The sequence below is a fragment of the Pygocentrus nattereri genome, chromosome 30 (genome assembly GCF_015220715.1).
Source record: "Pygocentrus nattereri isolate fPygNat1 chromosome 30, fPygNat1.pri, whole genome shotgun sequence".
NCBI classification, from domain to species: Eukaryota; Metazoa; Chordata; class Actinopteri; order Characiformes; family Serrasalmidae; genus Pygocentrus; species Pygocentrus nattereri.
Genome location: NC_051240.1, coordinates 16453423 through 16472016, shown reverse-complemented (window position 1 = coordinate 16472016; position 18594 = coordinate 16453423). Strand labels below are relative to the sequence as shown.

The window sequence follows — 18594 nt, the reverse complement described above, 5'->3', positions numbered from 1 at the left end:
GCCTGCTGAGCAGCGAGTGGGCGGAGCTCGTTACTCTGACGTAGCAACAAGCTGCTCGTTAAGGAGCTGTAATTAGGAGGAAGGAACTGAACATTAAAACATTAAACGCAGCGTTCACAGCCAGTTTATTCATTTCTTAATGTATTTAACTGCTGTATTAAAGCAGTAGAGCACTCGAGGAGGGAGTTATCACCAATAACATCACGGCTGTGATGATCTACGGGTTATACTGCTTAAATAAACAAGGACAGTAGGTATTGATCTGAGGTGCTTGCTCAGGACAGGGGCTGAAAAGCTCTAAGTAGACAGGCTGTTGTTTCAGTTCAGGATTTTAGAAAGAAGGATGCTACATGATCCTGCTGACCTCCTTCCGTTCATACAGCACACGACCGCTGCGTTAACATCACTAACGAAAGTGGTGCATTACACATTTAGACGCAAACGTGCAGGGAACTGATTTACAATTCGAGCTGCTGTTTCCCGATAAGCATACAGGAGCCTAAAACATGCACACAAACCACAAAAGCCCAACCCCCCCTGCCGCCTAGCATCTGCCTATTCCCTGAGCGAGCACAGCAGTCCTAATCTAGTCACACACACACGCATTGACCTTAATACCAGCTTGGTGTCCACCAGAGTGTAAGAATATACACAGCCTACACATACTATAGACTACAGTATGCCGTCCCACAACAGTGTTCCTGATGAAACTCCTCTTAGTCATAAAGCATCCTCACATTTCACTCCTTCAAGTGTTCAAGGACTCCATTCACTCAATGTGAATGCAAATGTCAATACAGGGCAAATTAAAGATCGATTTTAATGCTTAAATGGCTCTCTGCAGTGCCCATGTTTACATGTTCCACTCCACTTATGGGGCATGTTCTTAAGATTCCTGTTACACAGTCTGTGGTACACAATACAGGGTGATTCAAAAAGATTCATCCAATTTCAAAGCACCGTTTTTACAACCGTGAGGCAGCAGAGGAGGAGGTTCAGACTGAGACCTTGTACAATTACATAATAAACTTTATGCTCATTTAAACCATTTACAGCTCACTGCATTGATCTGTAACGATTTACAAGTGAAATAAATAAATTATGAACTTTTAAATCAGATTTTTTTTTAAATCACCCTGTATTATGTACACACACACACCCACACCCACACTCACACACACCCACACACCAATAATTAATTGCCTTGTATTGACATTTTTCAGTTTTTGACATAATTTGAAAACACCTGTGCAATTTTTAAGATAGATGGACGAAAAGAAACGGCCCAAAATGACTTTGAAAAAAAGTCTGGTTCCATTGACTTGCATCAAAAGTGTGACGTTTCCTTCTCCTGTAAAGTCACAGTTTGTATCGACAGCAGTGAGTTGCTTTTAAAATCATTTTATGAGGTGATCTACATGAAACGACATCGTTGCTGTAAACCCTCACGTCTCTGAAACAGTAACTTTGCAGGAGAAGGGAAAAAATAAGAAGTGAATGAATGAAAAATGATTCCTGTTCCAAGTAATTTCGGGACCACCTCTGGGAATTTAAACACAATATAAAGACCTGCTCACATTGTGTGATCACATCCAAAACTAAAAACAACAAAAAATCTATTCAGGCTGAACAATAATAAAAACACATGGAGAAGCTGTTATACAGCTCTCTTTAAATAACCTATCATTTTTAGGTTTAGGTTTCCATGTAGCACCAAAAAGGTTCCACTACTGTCACTGTGGTACTCTGTGAGCTTTTTCAGATGCAAAGAGGAGGCTACACAGCGCTGCTGGAGAGGAATGATGTGCAGGCTGTCTTGGTAATACGCAAGGACCCTGCTGATTCCTGTCCTGACCGGCCTGCCACCTAATTAACCTCAAGCTCCAGCAAAGACGAGAGAAATCCTCTATGGGAAGAGGCCTAATAAAGCAGCAGGGCAGGTTTTCAGAGTTCACAAGCCAAACAATGTTTTATGTCCAGCATTTCCAAATCGGGCAGCGTGGTTAGTGTAGAAATGGGTCACCCGTGTCGAGAGTCAGTACTGCGCCCATACTATACTGGTGAGTAAATAAAAATAAATAAATAAATTTAAAATTATTATTATTAATAATAATAACAAATCATCATCATTCTGTCTGTATCATATTAAAAGCTCTGTATTTTTATGCTGTTTGAATACGCAATCTGCTCTTTACACACTGATTTAACATTTCACCAAAAACTGTATGAAATTACTCTGAATAAATTCAGATTTTCTTCACTTTCCCACATAGTTATTTTAGAGATGTGGGCTTTTTTGATTAAAGCAAACACACACACACACACACACACACACATTATATATCACTGTAATCAGATGAAAACCTTGTATCTCCAAAATGGTAACTTTACAGGAGAAAAAACACTTTACTTTTAATGGAAGTCAATGGAACCAGAGTGTTTTCTAAGTAGTTTTGGGTCGTTTCTTTTGGTCCATCTTTTGGTCTATTTAAACATAATGGAAAGGACAACAGACTTTTTCAAATTATTATAAAAGAACAAAAATGGAGATACAAGGTTTTCTTCCGACAGCAGTGATATATATAAAACACACACACACACACACACACACACACACACACACACACACACAGCTCAAAAAAATAAAGGGAACACTTAACCAACACAATATAACTCCAAGTAAATCAAATTGAAATCAAACTGTCCACTTAGGAAGCAACACTGATTGACAATCAATTTCACTCCTGTTGTGCAGATGGAACAGACAACAGGTGGAAATTAATGGCAATTAGCAAGACACACTCAATAAAGGAGTGGTTCTGTAGGTGGGACCACAGACCACTTCTCAGTACCTTTCTGCTTTCTGGCTGATGTTTGTCTTGGCAATTTTGTTGTCAGCACATTCAACTTTGTACAGAACAGTATTCAATGAGAATATTTCATTCATTCAGATCTAGGATGTGTTATTTGAGTGTTCCCTTTATTTTTTGAGCAGTGTATGTATGTATGTGTGTGTGTACATATATATATATATATATATATATATATATATATATATATATATATAAAAAAAATACACACACACACACACTCTCCCTGTCACACATATACACACATGCATGTGTAGTCAGTAACAGAGTCACAGCAGGGCAAATAACAGAGCCATTATTTTTTCCAGCCTCGTAAACATCATCAGTCGTGTGTGTGTGTTCTGGTGTACGTAAATTGTTGAGGGAGGAGTATTCTTGTTTGGCTCATTGCACCAGTACACACCTCCTCGTCATCGTCATGACAAAATTTCAGGACTACAAAAGGGCACCACAGTCTCACTGATACCATCAACCAGGACTGCATACTGACTACACCAGCGCTCCTAGTCACCGCAACAGTCTCAGCCTTGCTGAGATACGCCTACAGAACAACTGACAGAAGGTCGAGAAGCATATTTTACTTCGAGAAAGGGGGCTGGAGAAAGAACAGACAGAAAAACAGAGGAATCATTAGATCAGTGAGTAACTTGTGTGACAAGAACACGAACTTCAGTTTCACAGGTTCTTAAAACCACCCTTTCATGCACAGAACCAAAAGAACCGATCCTGTAACAGCAGAGATACTGAAGATGGAAAAGACAAGCAAGGACAACTACGTAAGCCAGAGGGAGCCAGTTTCAGTCCAATTAGTTCAACTATTTTTACCAACAGCTTTAGTAAACAGTGCAAAGCTGGTGCATTAAGAGTAACACGGCAAAAACACCACGATACTTCAAGATGTTCATGATAAAAATACATATTTCTTTGAATAAGGTTTAATAAGTAAACACGGAAAAAATCCACCAGCAGTTCCACGTTTAAAAATATGATCAAACACTATAAATACAATGATTTCTATTCAGCATTCGCACACTGCAGTGAATCTAATTAAACAGAACCAATTAGGCTCCGTTATGAAACAAGCTGTAGCTCAGTGCTCTTCAGAAGGACACTCTGGCCTAAAAAAGTGCTCTCTCATTACAATTCCCAGCATGCATTGCACAAAAACACATCGTACAACCATTGGTTTCTTCTACATTTGCCAACTAGTAGGAAAAGAAAAACACTATAAAGCACATTTCAAACCCTTCACCAAAAACCCACCACGAACAGGTGCAGCATCTCAAAGGTTCCTCCCACCTTCAAGATGCATCATCAGAAAGAGGTTCTCACAGTTATTAAACCATAAACTTTCACTATTTGGCACAAGTATAGGAGGAGAAGGGGCATGTTTTTCAACAGATGCAGCAATAGGTAAACCATAAATGTCCCCTTTAAACTCAGATATAAAGAAAATGCTCAGAAAAGCACTCAGACAATTTATCACAATAACGATAAATATAGTCATTTTGCCAACCACTATGACGCATAGCCACCTATAATTCAATTCCAACAAATGCTAAACGTGTGACACAGTGTCTATAATTTCCTAACATAATTCCAAACGTTGATTTGTCGGACCACAGGACACTTTTCCACTTCACCTCAGTACATTTTAAATGAGCTCAGGCCCAGAGAAGGTGGCAGCGTTTCTGGATCCTGTTTATATTTGGGTTCTTCTTTGTGTTTTAGAGTTTAACAGCATTTGTGGATGCAGTGATGAACTGTGTTCACAGACAGTGGTTTTCAGAAGTGTTTCTGAGCCCATGCAGTGATTTCCACTACAGAATCATGTCTGTTTTTAATGCAGTGCTGCCTGAGGGCCCAAAGATCACGGCCAGCAAATAGTTTTGTTTGGCCTCGTCCCTCACAGACAGAGATTTCTCCAGATTCTCTGGATCTTTTAAATGTTATTTCGTACCGTAGACGATGAAAATCAAAAAGTTTTTTGCTGTTTTACGTAGAGAAACATTACTCCTGAATTGGTGCTCTATTTGATCGTGCAGTCTTTCACAGAGTAGTGAACCCCTCCTCATCTTTACTTCTGAAAGACTCAGAATCTCTGAGATGCTCTTTATACCCAATCATGTTACTGACCTGTTGCCAATTAACCACCGGGTGTTTTTTAAGCATTACACAACTTCACCAGCCTTTCGTTGCCATCAAATTTAAAATGGGCTTCTATTTTTCAATAAACAATACATTTTTTCACTTTCAACATTTGATATGTTGTCTTTGAAGCATTTTCAATGAAATGTAAAATTTAATCATTGCATTGTTATTAATCATTTTGCGCACACACACACACACACACACACACATATATATATATATATATATATATATATATATATACACATACATATATACATACATATATATGCGCCAAATCACAAGGATGTTCAATCGCATCTTGCTTTGGAAACACAGAAGTGTGCAATGCTCCTTCCCAGCCACAAGGATACCAAACCCTAGCACAGCATACCATGTCCATGTACTAGGGAATGTCTGACCCCACAGTGACCCCTGTAAATGTCCTACTGAGTTACAGTTGCCCAGTTGGGAAAATCCGTTTCGGAGAACGGGTTTTCCAGCTTTAGTTCGAGCAACTCCACTGACAACAAAGGGAATTCGCCCAGCAACACGGCCACCACATTAAAAATGCATTTTCCAGGATATCTGCAGTCGGATGGCAGCCAGCGAGGGTACGGGGCTGACCTACTAAGCGCAGGCTGCAGAAAGAGAACACAGGCATTTCAGAGGGACTGTGAGACGCTGCCTTCTCCTACAAGGCTCATTATGTTTACTCAGTCCTGCTTCTATGGCTCTATGCAGCCAGGACAAGCCACAGTGGGCTTGTTACAGCATTTTCACTACCTGATGCTCGCTCCCAGAGCTCTCTATGCTGGATAGAGGGGGTAATGCAGCATAGATTCAGCGATATAGAGAAGGAGAGAAAACCTCTGAGCACAATGAGGCCCAGACAACTCTCTTGGAGAAGAACCGGCATCAAAAAACAATCCAGAAATGACGGAGGACTCATATCCAAACGGTCTTAGTATTACTCAGTCAAATATCAAAAGCACAATCTGTCTAATCCAATCAGCTGGTACTGCGTCCTCAGACAAAATGCACCAGCAACGTTTAAACAAGGCTGTGAGAAACACCAAAAATTCGCCAATATCCTCCTACATTTTTCCCTAAATGTCTTCTTGAGAAAGGTCCTAATAAAAAGTCTACATCAGATTCATGATGTGTTCCTAAAACACCTTTGTGCCCGAGTGTGTGTGGATTCTAGACGCACCTAAGAACAAAACCCAAATAGGAAAACACTGGTGTAAGTCAGAATATTTGGGAAAACTGCATAAGCGGAATTTCTTCTTAAAAGACTCTTAAACAGTTAATTATTACACATAAACAATATTCCAGCTTCTAAAATGCACTTCTGAATATAATAGCATATCACACTCAACATGCCTTCCTCTGAAACCACCGTCACAGACCAGTGTTTATTCTAGCACCTTGCTTACCTGCATCATCACTCCACTTATGTCAGCTCACCGATCCCTTTCTTTGCCACTATACACCCTTTAACTGCTGCTGCACTCAGCACTTTAACTTCAGACCCATACTTTGCACATTGTAAGGTTTACAGGTATGACTCTGTGTGTGTGTGTGTGTGTGTGTGTTTGTGTGTGTGTGTGTGTGTGCGCGTGTGCGCACACGTTTTATTTTTTAATAAAATACAAAAAATGTAAATAAGTTTCAAATTAAGCCATTTCAATTAAAGCATTTCACTTAACAAGACAATTTTGCTCAAATTACTCAAACACTATTGCCTCCACAGCTAACATGACATTACATCACTCAATGTGAATGTGCGCTATACATCAGGCTAGATTTGTACAGGCCTGGATCTGATTTATTTCGCCCAATAAGAACCAATCAAGACTTTTCTGCAAATACCAGCCTTGCATTAATATCCAGCTCAAGCCTCTCCAAGCACAACTTCAAAAACAACTGGTATAAGAACTGGGGGAAAGAAAATGGGCTAAAATCCAATCAGCTTTCAAAAATTTGTCAAGTTGATGTTCTCTACCCTCTCAGAAATAAAGGTGTGAGTCTATTACTGGGAGGAGCTCAGCTGAGGTGGTTGGGGCATCTGATCCAGGGAACATAACTGAACCATAATCCACTGAAATGATCTGTACTGACTCGACACACCCTGCCTCGCCTCCAGGCCTTTATTCTACTGTTCTATTTCAAAACATTAGGATATGAAAACACACAAATATGAACTTTTCACCTGGGAAAAACGTATTTAAGGTGCACAACTGGACCTTAAAAAAGGAGCTCTTTTTGATGCAATCTTCACCGTTCTAGAAGTTACACGACATATGACATGCTCAAAAAAGCATCTTACACCATCCACCCACGTTTAGTCCTGTTCGCTGCACTCTGGGGCTGTAATGGAAACGATGCACCAAACTGCAGAAGTGGCAGCTGCAGGGATCCTGAACATCGCTCCAATCCCTCTCTGGCAATTACCCACAATGAGATTCCTCTATTATTATGCTCTGTGTGAAAGCTCAAATAAGGCTACATCACTCTGAGAGCAAAACGCAACAGAGGTACAAAAACATTCATGGACCAAATTCATGCGATATTTAAAAGCTTTTAACTTGGAAAACCTGCAGTGTATAAAAGCCCTGCTTCTGCACGGTCTGTCCCAACTTCAATTTACTTGGAGAGTGCAGCCACAAGAAGCTGCAGCTATGCTCTTATCACACCCAGCCTTTTACATCCACACACGCAACATGCATTACTTCTGCATGGCTGTAAATGTAGGTCAAACAGAGCCACCCATACCTGACACCATTAGGCCAAGCGCAAGAGCTGAGGGTGGGGCAGCAGGGGGCAGACGGAGACGGGCTGTGGCAGTTCAGGCCCTTCAACCTCTCCAGCCTTGAGGCTCAACACTCCAACTATACCACCTCCCTGTCTGAAAGAGTCAACAACTGGCACGTAATCGAGGAGGAAGACATAGAAATAGATATTCTAAAGAGAATAACATCATCATAAACCAGGCAGAATATAGGCTGCTTTGACACAGCGGGTCAAAACAGGTCAGCTCCTAAACTGACCCGCATGTGCAAAAGAACAGAGCTTCACGCGGCTCATCCAGAGGTAAACAACCATGACCTCCAACGACCGCCAGTCGCACCCGGAGGATCGGGCTCATCTTCACCAGCATCACAGAAGCCATCATGAAGCTTCACTGACTGACAGCTGGGCTCATCACCCAGAATGTGTTCAGCTCGCTGTAAAAAGGGCGCGGTCATTTCGTCGGTTCGCGTCCTCGGATTCTTTAAACTTTGGTTTCAGACTTTTAGCTGTTCTTTGACGCACGGATTTCAGTACCACAGATGAAAGCGTCTCAAATCGGCAACTAAAAACATCAGAACTGAGTGTGTTTATCTGTTCACACCGACACACATCTGTGTCACATATGAAGAAAAAGATCAGATTTGGGCCTTTTACCTGCTGTGTGAACAAAGCCTTCTATTTATATAACCACAGTCTAGAAGGGAGCTAAAACATCTGCAACCAAAAAATATAAGGATGCAGACAAAGATGATGAAGCCTTGATGGAGATGGAGCCTTGAGGGAAATATCCCAATGACAAGAGGAGCACTGACCCAGTGATTCACCTTCATCATCGTCAACATGTCAAATTATCTGCTGCTAATTTCATCTGTAAGTCTGGGACATCCTGTACTGAACTACCTGCCACAGCCACAGTCTTGAATGTGTTGCACGCTTCAGAGTCTCAGTTCCAAAGTCAGCAACCTGCAACAAACGGCATGAAATCCTGACTTTCCTGCGCTGTTCTAATTTTATGCCACACGGAATTGAACTCCTATCCGGAAATCATATACGGTAACACGAGCCATATGGAGAGGTTGGTCGTGGGAACAGCAACGGCCCCAAGGAACAGCAAAGATGCTGAAACACATCGCACAAAGACATTTTAGGCTAAAACTCGCTTGTTCGTGAGCATTTTTAAGCACGTCCCATCTGGCCCCGGACAACGCAGAGGATCAGTGCTGACTGTGCACTGGAGAACACTATTTCACATCCTGCTCCCATAGAGTAACACATGGCACCAAGACGTGCTCACAGCCAGCACTGCTGTGCTAATTGAAGGGAACACTACCAGTGCAGGAACCCAGGAACGTGAAGAGCTCTCTGCCTGGCTATCTGAGCTACAGTATGTGAAGCCTTCACTGAGCGAGTCTCACAACAGAGCAAAAAATGGAAAAGAGCAATGCATTTCAGATCATCCACAAACGTCATAATCTAATAATCAGCAGTGCCTATCTTCAGTAGGAGCCCTGCCTTTACTTCAGGAATGCCTAAAGAATCTGAGGAATGTGAAGGCAGTTAGTCAGCACTGGTAACATGACACCACACAAACAGACCTAAACACAGTGTACAGGTCAGCAACACGAAGACCGTTGGGGTCAACAACGCTGACATGGCATTGTCATTCAAACTCGGCTCGTCTGATATTCTCTGCTTGGCCATATTAAGCACTCCTCAGACATGATGTAACGAACGGTTCACATGTGATAAAGAATAATGAGGTCAATTAAAGAGATGGGAACTGTTACTCGTTTTTGCGCACTGGGGAGAAAAAGGCTCCACCCTCAATAAGCTCAGCCGCCCGAGAGTAGAAAACATGCCCACACATTTAGTTTAAACAACCATGTTCACCTTCTCTGTCTGAAGTGAATGCAATGTGCCATTGGCATCATCATTAGCCTTGAACTCCGCTCTATAACATCGAACTTTTTCATGTTTCACTGTTCAGTCATGGGACGGCGCATACTGGCTTGATTTGGGCCACAGAGAACATAAGCCAATCACTGCTGTCGGAAGAAAACCTCGTATCATTTTTAATTTTATGCTTTTTCAAGTGCCTCTGTACCTCTTATTCCCCAGGGTGTGTGTGAGAGATTATATTAGATAGATAGATAGATAGATAGATAGATAGATAGATAGATAGATAGATAGATAGACAGATAGACAGATAGATAGATAGATAGATAGATAGATAGATAGATAGATAGATCTAAAACCTTGTATCTCCAAAATGGTAACTTTACAGAAGAAGGCAAAAACAAAGTAGTTTTAATGTGTAAGTCAATAGAACCAGGACGTCTTTCCAAGTAATTTTGGGCCGTTTTTTTGGTTCATTCATTATGAAATTTACAGAAAATGTAAAGAGCAATACGTCCTTTGAAATTATGCCAGAAACTGAAAAATGACAAAAATGGAGATACGAGGTTTTATATATATATATAAAATATATATATATATGTTTTTCCATCCAAACCTTAAGGCAAATCATTCAATAACTGCATGAACTGAGATCCGTCTGATATCCAGTCTATAGCTCAGATTTGTGGGGAAATGGGTCGACTTTCAGTAGAAAAAAAAAGTTTAAAAAGTTCAGCTTCTTATATTACAAAAGTTTTAAAATTACATTACCCACCTATTTGAGTGGAAAGAAGACAGCTGCAGCTCTTATATGACACCCAGCTTTGGAATGGAGCTTAGGAAATATGAAAGCTATGAAGTAAAGAATATGACGACGTGCGTTTTGGAACCAGTGGTGGTTACTCAGGGAATTTGCATGGAATTTACAGACGTGGAAATTTGCATGGAAACTTATCGTTATTTCTACAGTCAGTTTAATAGCAGATAAAAAGCGTATAGTTAAATTTAAATGATCTGATTTGATAATGATGTAATGAGGAGAAGACCAGGTGCGCTCCAGCTCAACTGAACTGAAAACGTGCAGCTTCGCCAGCCCTTTGCTGATGAGACTCGACACCCCTGCTCTTAATTAATACTGCTCCAATTCGACTAAAGCGACCTCTTTAAACAGAATATCAAAAACAAAACTTCACTCCCCCCAGGACGGTGCAGAGGGCGGCGACGGCAGCGTCTTCATTAGACAAAGCCGATTCACAGATCCTCTCATTTCCTGTCCCAGACCTCTCAGGACATGCAGAGGAATGGAGCGTGTGAACAGCTGACAGGCTAAGCAGACGGAAGCGGCCCGTCTTTCAAGAGGGTCCGCTCACCTCTGAGGCGACAGATGGCCGGTGCCTCACGCCCAGGCAGGTAATTCATTAAGGGCACTTTCTGTGCACACAGAGCTTCTACCAGAAGCTCCACATTATCATATCACAGGCAGGACAGAGGGAGAGCATCTCGGGTGACCTGCTGTCACCGCGGAGAGAGAGAGAGAGAGAGAGAGAGAGAGAGAGAGAGAGAGAGAGAGAGAGAGAGAGAGACGTAAATGTGGCCTCCGCCTCTCTGGTCATTGCTTTTAACAATAAAGCTCCACTCTTTTAAAGGGGATTCAAAAAGGTGGGGGTTCTGATATTTGCATATCAGTAGACGGGAACAAAGACACAAAGTAGCGGGAAAACAAGACTTAAGAGGTCGTTTATGTACTGCAGCATCACCAGCTTTAAAAGGAATTCCACAGATTTTTCTTCATAATTCAATCAATGACGTGTGCACATTCAGAGTGGTCTGATGTGAAGCGATAAACTTCAGAGAAGCGCACGGATTTCTTACGATGCTGGTGACAGGCAGGTGATGATCACAAGTATAGCCGTTTTATTTACCATGCAAAACGACCAGCCTATCAACACACTGGGCTGAAATACATCGATACAGTAATTTGTCAATCACAAGAGCTGCAAGCTTTGTTAAGAATTACACCCTACATTATCCATAACTTAAATATTATCTAGTTTTAAGTGGGGATGCAAGATCAACTATAACAGAGTTGTAAACCGACTGAAAACAGTTGTAGACAGCTGTGACATCACCACCACAACTTACTGGCTATCTGGCACACTAGATTAAGGGGTCAAGCCTCAAACCAAACAAAGCAGATATTCTGGTCTTCTTGGACTGAACTTTAATTTATAGACAGTATTCACTTTTTAAATTGCAGTCGCAAAATCAGAAAAATCACGATTAGATATTTTCCCCCTAATCGTTCAGCCCTACCAGCACGTCCGCTGAGCTTTTTTATAATATAGCAGTAAATAATAATAAAAAAAAACAAATACCATGAATAAATGTTAGGTTTTAGACCAAAACCTTGACTCAAAACTTTCACAAAACAATTTCACGGAATCGTGCAACACATCTGTAACCATTTCATGTAATACATGTTTGCCATGAAGCTTTTAGAGCCATTAACCGAGCCAGACGTCTGGCTCTTATCACCACTGTTGACCCATTCTGACTCACTAAGATTCTCTAGAGCAGCACATTTCACTTCAAAACACTCTGAATGACTGTTTACATCGTAATGATCGAATTCGCAGATGTTGTGAAGAATAGGTGGAATTCCCCTTTAAGCCCATTTTAGACAGAGGTAGAGAGGAGAGTGAGGTAGAGCTGAGACAAGACAGACTTTAATGAAACACAAACAGAGGCAGCCCTAAAGAATGGCAGCTAAACATCACTTTCGTGTCCAAAACAAACACGCACCACCCTCCCACCCCCCACCCTCCCCACCAGCCCCCAGCCCCCAGCCCCCACCCCATCACTTCACCAAATAGTGACCCGCCGCCCCACGCACTCTCCACTAAGCTTCAACAAACAGAGAGACAGAGGAACATATAGTTACCGTCCTGCAGGAAGCCGTTGACGCTCTCGGTGCTGGATTGCGAGTAGCCCAGCGTGGCCCTCCTCTGGGAGCCCAGCAGGCCGTTCTTGCGGAGGGCGCGGTTGCTGGGGCTGCTGACGGGCGTGGAAGTACCATCCTTCTTGGTGAAGATGCCACTAAAGAAGCGGATGAGCCTGCGCTCCTGGCCACTGGAGCGGGAACCAGAGCCTCGGATGAACCCCTCTTTTTCTGCCAGGGACTTGTCCGAGAGCCTGAGGAGGTCGCTGTTGTCCAGTGTGCGGTTCTTGCCCTTGGCTCGCTCTCTGCGGCTCACCAGAACCTCGCCCACGTCCAAGGTGTTGCGTTTCTCTCCCTTCTCTGCTGGTTCGGCTTCATCGAAGGCGGGGTTCTGCAGGACCACGGCAGACTGGGATTTGACCTGGGCCTCCTCATGCCCGATGCAACCCGAGCTGCTGTGGTGCTTCTCTTTGGACAGGGCCCGGATCCGCAAGAGCTCGCTGCCGGTCCAATGCCGAAAGCTGAAACTCCGACGCAGCAGGCTGGGATGCCTCTTGACCGGAGGGGTCTGGGGGGCCTGTTTGGCGGCTTTTCCGTTCAGTTTAGCAAGCAAAGAAGAGAGGCTGCTGTCCTTGGGCAGCTTTCCGCCCTTCTGGGAGTCTTTTTCCTCTTCAGACACCTGATCTTCAACTGTACGCCCGCTGACCTGCTCCTCAGCACTCCTGGAAGTCTTCAACATACTTTTCCTTTTAATGCCCGCGCTTTCTCCATTTCCAGCAGCTGCTTTGCAGCTTTCCTCAGTCTCACCATCCGCCTTAAATCTGTCAGCTTCCATATCCGGTGCTTGCACATTTGCTTTATGCAACGCTCCACAATTCTCAGTGCCCTCTTTACAGTAAGCATCCGCTGGCGATGCGCTCGAATGCGTTTCGTCCAACTCCAGCGAGTTATCTTTCTGTAAATGTCGCATCTTCCGCGAAACCTTCAACCTACCAAGTTCCAGCTGTCCGGTGCTAAACGTCCGGAAGTTCCTGTACGCGTGGGGAGCGAAGTCGTCCGTTTCATCCTCCACTTCTTTAACCTCCTCCAGAGGACAGCTTCGCTGGATCTCCGAGGATCCTTCCCGCCGGTATGCGCTCACTTTGGGGTTCTCGAGCCGCCGGGATGCCGTGGCGACGCCACCGCCACCCTGCAGGCTCTCCTTTTTCACTAACGTGAGAGAGATCCGGTACACGGTTTTCCTTTGTGGCGTGCCCCGCTCCATCCTTTCCGGGTAATTACCATCAAGCAGGTGCATACTTTGGCAGAGGAAAGCACGTAAACAAACACGCGGAGCACCACCAGCGCAGGCTTAACCTGCCACGCTGACAAGCTGAACATATCCAGAGGCCATGCTGATAAAACGCAGAATTAATAATAGTAATAATAATAAAAATAATAATATTAGCAACAATAATTAGAAATCACTACCAATGATGATGACAATATTAATATTATACATAAAAATGACAACCTATGAATCTATGACGACAATAACTTAAATATTAACCAAAAGTGCAAAGATTTTTCATTCACAAAAAAAAAGAGGGAATTTTTTTTTTGATGCCCTCCAACTATCCTGGGGCACCGGAGCTCGCGAGGTCCAAACAGCGACTATCCCGCTTTCAGCAGCGACTGATTCACAAACACATCCATCCAAGCCTGGTCGGCGTGGAGGATTCAGGTCCTCGCGGTGCGCTGTGGCGCTGCTCCGCTCCGGCGGGGCTGCTCCTCGTCCCGCGGCGATGCTGTCCGTGTCGAGAGAAACGCCGTATCACCGTAATCCAGCCGAGCGTTTGCGTGTGAGAGAGAGAGAGAGAGCGCGAGCGAGCGAGAGAGTGTGTCGTCCCTATTGTGCCCATGCGTACCCCCCGCCGCGCCGCCAGCCTGCCCCGCTCTCCTCCGCTCCCCTCCCTCCTTTGTTTCGCCGTGGCTGACGGATATTCACGTGCATATAAACCGCGTGCCGCGCGCTCTTTGGGAAAGCGGGCACACGCAGCTCACGGATCCGCGTCCTCTCCTGCCAGCCCTCCCTCTCTCCTCGCCTGGCGGAGCAGCCAGCGCGAAAAAAAGCGAGCGCAAAACGCGGAACGGATTCCCACAAAACGCTGGACCGGGAGTGGAGGTGTTACAGCGGCTTGCATCACTGATTCAGACCCTCAGACACGCCGAGACCCTCACAGCGCGCTGTTCGCTTCTGTAGTCTTCCGCCAAAAAAAGTAGTCCAGTCCGGTTCAGCTCGCGAAAAAAAACAAAACAAAACAAAACAGAAACAGAAACAGAGAGAGCAGAATGAAAACTGAAACTCCGCTCCGGCACAGCAGCCGAACCAGAGAGCTCGAGGAGGGGGCGGGGCCTCGCCGCTCCTGGCTGTCAGTCAAATGGGTTTGAAGTCCACCCGGGCTGAACTGATGCGGTACCGGTTAATGTCGTTAGTGTTTACAGAACCAGAGCAGGTTTCAAGGCCAAAGCACGTTCGCTGGCGTGTGAAATGCGACCCAGACATCCAGAATATGGGCAACATTACCAGACATTTTGACCCTCTATTGCACGATGTTGCCTCAGGGCAACAAACTCATTTTCCACACTTTACATTAGTGTTATACATATTTAGAGGCAACCATAGGGTTAACAAGAAAGGAAGAGTTTGAGTACGTCAATAAAAAGCGTGTACTTAGTCATACTATCTCTCAGTGGGCACTTTAATCCTCTTTTTTAAATTCAGCATTATTTTCTGATAAGAAACATGTTTGTTGCCTAGAAGCAACGCCGTGTGACAGTGGAACGGATTTAGCTGATCTCAAGCCAGGTCTCAAGCCAGGTCTCAAGCCAGGTCTCAAGCCAGGTCTCAACACTTCAGAGAACATGGATCTATATCATTTCTTCCCATTGTTGCACTCATTTAAAGACAGCATAGGGCTAACAATAAAGGGAGGAGTATGAGTAAGTCAATAAAAAGCATGTACTCCAAAATAAAAAGCCATACTCTCTCTTAGCGGGCACTTTTAAACCTCTTTTTTAAAATTCAGTTTTTTTTTTTGTTATGAGAATTTGCATGTTTGTTGCCTAGAGGCAACGCCATGCGACACTGGAATGGATTTAGCTGGTCTCAAGCCAGGTCTCACCACTTCAGGGAACACGGCTGTACACCATTTCTTCTCATTGTCGCACGATGTTGCCTCAAGGCAACAAACTCCAAAAGGACCCCTGCTCACTTTTTTTTCCAAAATGTTTTTGAATTCCATAATCAGGTCCATTTTTTGCAAGAAAAGTGAACAGAATATTTAATGTATTATATTTTATTGTATTGCACTGTGTATTGTAGTTTACCGTATTGTATTGTACAGCCCAGCGATCTGCGTTCAACTCTGTTCCTTTTCTCTCTGTATCTACAGTGACTCTTTGTTTCTAGTCTTTAATATAAGAGAATATAAGAGGATAAGAGCGTCTGCTAAATGTTGTAAATGTAAATATAAATAAAAATATATATATTGCTCTCATAATACATGCAGTACGGGGTAAAGCGAAGCAGTAGGAGGGGCCAGTTTCAGTTTCACTGGGTGGGTTTCAGGTTTCTTTAAAGCTGGGGGGCACCAACATTTTCTCTCTTGGGGGAGGGGGCAAAGTGCAATGTTTGTGGTGTGCCGAGGGCCAAACAGACAAAACATTACATAAATAAAGAAGGATGGCAGGTTTCAAAACAAACAGATGAAAATATTTTAGAACAGAGGTCACCAATCCTGCTGTTCTCCAGCTGGGGATCTACTTTAGTCCCAGCCTGCATCCTAAAATTAATCCTTTTGATCAAGGCAGCCAAAAGGTAACGAGCTAGAGCAGGTGGGCAAACTGTGGCTGGAACCAGACTCTGCAGAAGGTAGATCTCCAGTGACCACCGTTCAAAATATTGACTACACTACACCTGTAGTTAGACTATACATCACTACACCTATAGTTAGACTACACATCACTACACCTGTAGTTAGACTACACATCACTACACTACACCTGTAGTTAGACTACACATCACTACACCTGTAGTTAGACTACACATCACTACACCTGTAGTTAGACTATACATCACTACACCTGTAGTTAGACTACACATCACTACACTACACCTGTAGTTAGACTATACATCACTACACCTATAGTTAGACTACACATCACTACACCTGTAGTTAGATTATACATCACTACACCTGTAGTTAGACTATACATCACTACACCTATAGTTAGACTATACATCACTACACCTATAGTTAGACTACACGTCACTACACCTATAGTTAGACTACACGTCACTACACCTATAGATAGACTACACGTCACTACACCTATAGATAGACTACACGTCACTACACCTATAGTTAGACTACACGTCACTACACCTATAGTTAGACTACACATCACTACACTTCTAGTTAGACTATATCACTATATTTATCATTAAACTATATATCACTATACTTATAGTTAGACTATACATCACTACATTTCTAGTTAGACCAGATCACCATATAGTTAGACTATATATCACTATACATATTTTGAAAGGGAAGTTCAAAAGTTAATACACTCTATACAGTATATCACAGTTGTTGGAAGAAAACCTTGTATCTCCAAAGCTTTATAGGAGAAGGGGAAAAAAAACCTACTTTACTTTCAGTGCAAGTCAAGTCAATGGAACCAGAATAATTTCCAAGTCATTTTGGGTCATTTGTTTTGGTCCATTCACCATGAAACTGACATACAATGTAAAGGATGACAGGCATTTTCAAATTATGTCAAAAATGGAAAAAGATCAAAAATAGACATTTTGGGTTTCTTTCTAAACAGCAATTAAAAGTATTATTTTTTTATTTGTCCTCATTGGGTGAGGGGGGGTGGGGTTACACTATAAAAATTAAACAGGGCAGAATCTGATTTGAAGTGTTCTTGAGTTTTGAAGTGATGTAAAATACGGTTTACGTTCACCTAAACTACAATTTTGCTCTGCATTGTTCCATTTAGATTATTTATTTATGTTGAATGAAAACAGTTAAATGGCTTGTTACCACATCAAGTGTATGTTAGGTTGAACTGACAAACTGTATTTTACAGTGACGGCAAACTTTCTGCTGGGTCAAATCAAATGGGCCAACTCTGGCCTGCATCATGGACAGGCCCGTTTCAAAGCCAACCACACACACAAATCTTCACTAGACGGTGGGAAAATTAATATTACCCAATGTTTTATCTCCCTTTCCCAACACCTCCACCAATCCCTGAGTGAAAACAATCAAGCAGCTCAAATAGGCCAAGGTAACGGAAGAAAAATGGCTTATAATTTCTGATGTATTTTGAATTTAACAGCTCAAGATGTAGGCTGTAGTGCTACATATAAGGATCAACCATCTATAGAGCTTCGTTTATACACACACACACACACACACACACACACACACACACACACACACACACACACACACACACACACACACACACAGAGAGAGAGAGAGAGAGAGAGAGAGAGAGAGAGAGAGAAAGAAAGAGAGAGAGAGAGAGAGAGAGAGAGAGAGAGAAAAATCACCTTAGAAATCATTATAAAGGCTATAATAAAGGGCAGCAGAAAACAAGGGCTAAGCGTACAACGCCAAATAAAGCAGAAAGAGTACAACCCCCACCCCCCACTCTCTTTCATCTGTTCTCCGGATGGCTCTTCATCGCCCCCTCTCACCCTTTCTCGGTCTCCGGGGGCAGGGAGGTGTGGGTAATAGAGATTACCCCTCTTATCTCCACTCAAATCCCCGTGCCTTCCCTTCCGCCTTCAACTCCTGCCTAACATTTCTGGAATCATTACTGAGATTAAGGCGGATTAGGCGGGGCTCGTTAGCACCCATCTCGGCCTGCCGCTCTCTGCTTTCTCCCCGGTGCCCCTCCCTGCCC

General features: G+C 43.1%; 1 protein-coding gene across 5 annotated transcripts in view; it reads right to left on the bottom strand.

The window, feature by feature from the left end:
- Positions 1-18594, bottom strand: part of agap1 (ArfGAP with GTPase domain, ankyrin repeat and PH domain 1) — a 234420-nt gene that overhangs the window by 166221 nt on the left and 49605 nt on the right. For 2 of the 5 annotated variants that reach the window (XM_017714942.2, XM_037536618.1), the window contains exon 1: positions 12634-14059. The exons of 2 other annotated variants lie outside the window; for them this stretch is intronic. In XM_017714942.2, the coding sequence (XP_017570431.2) occupies positions 12634-13927 (1294 nt within the window). In that variant the 5' untranslated portion in view covers positions 13928-14059. Of the gene's footprint in view, positions 1-12633; positions 14061-18594 lie in introns of those variants that run through there. One more of the 5 variants, XM_017714940.2, reaches the window with a different exon arrangement.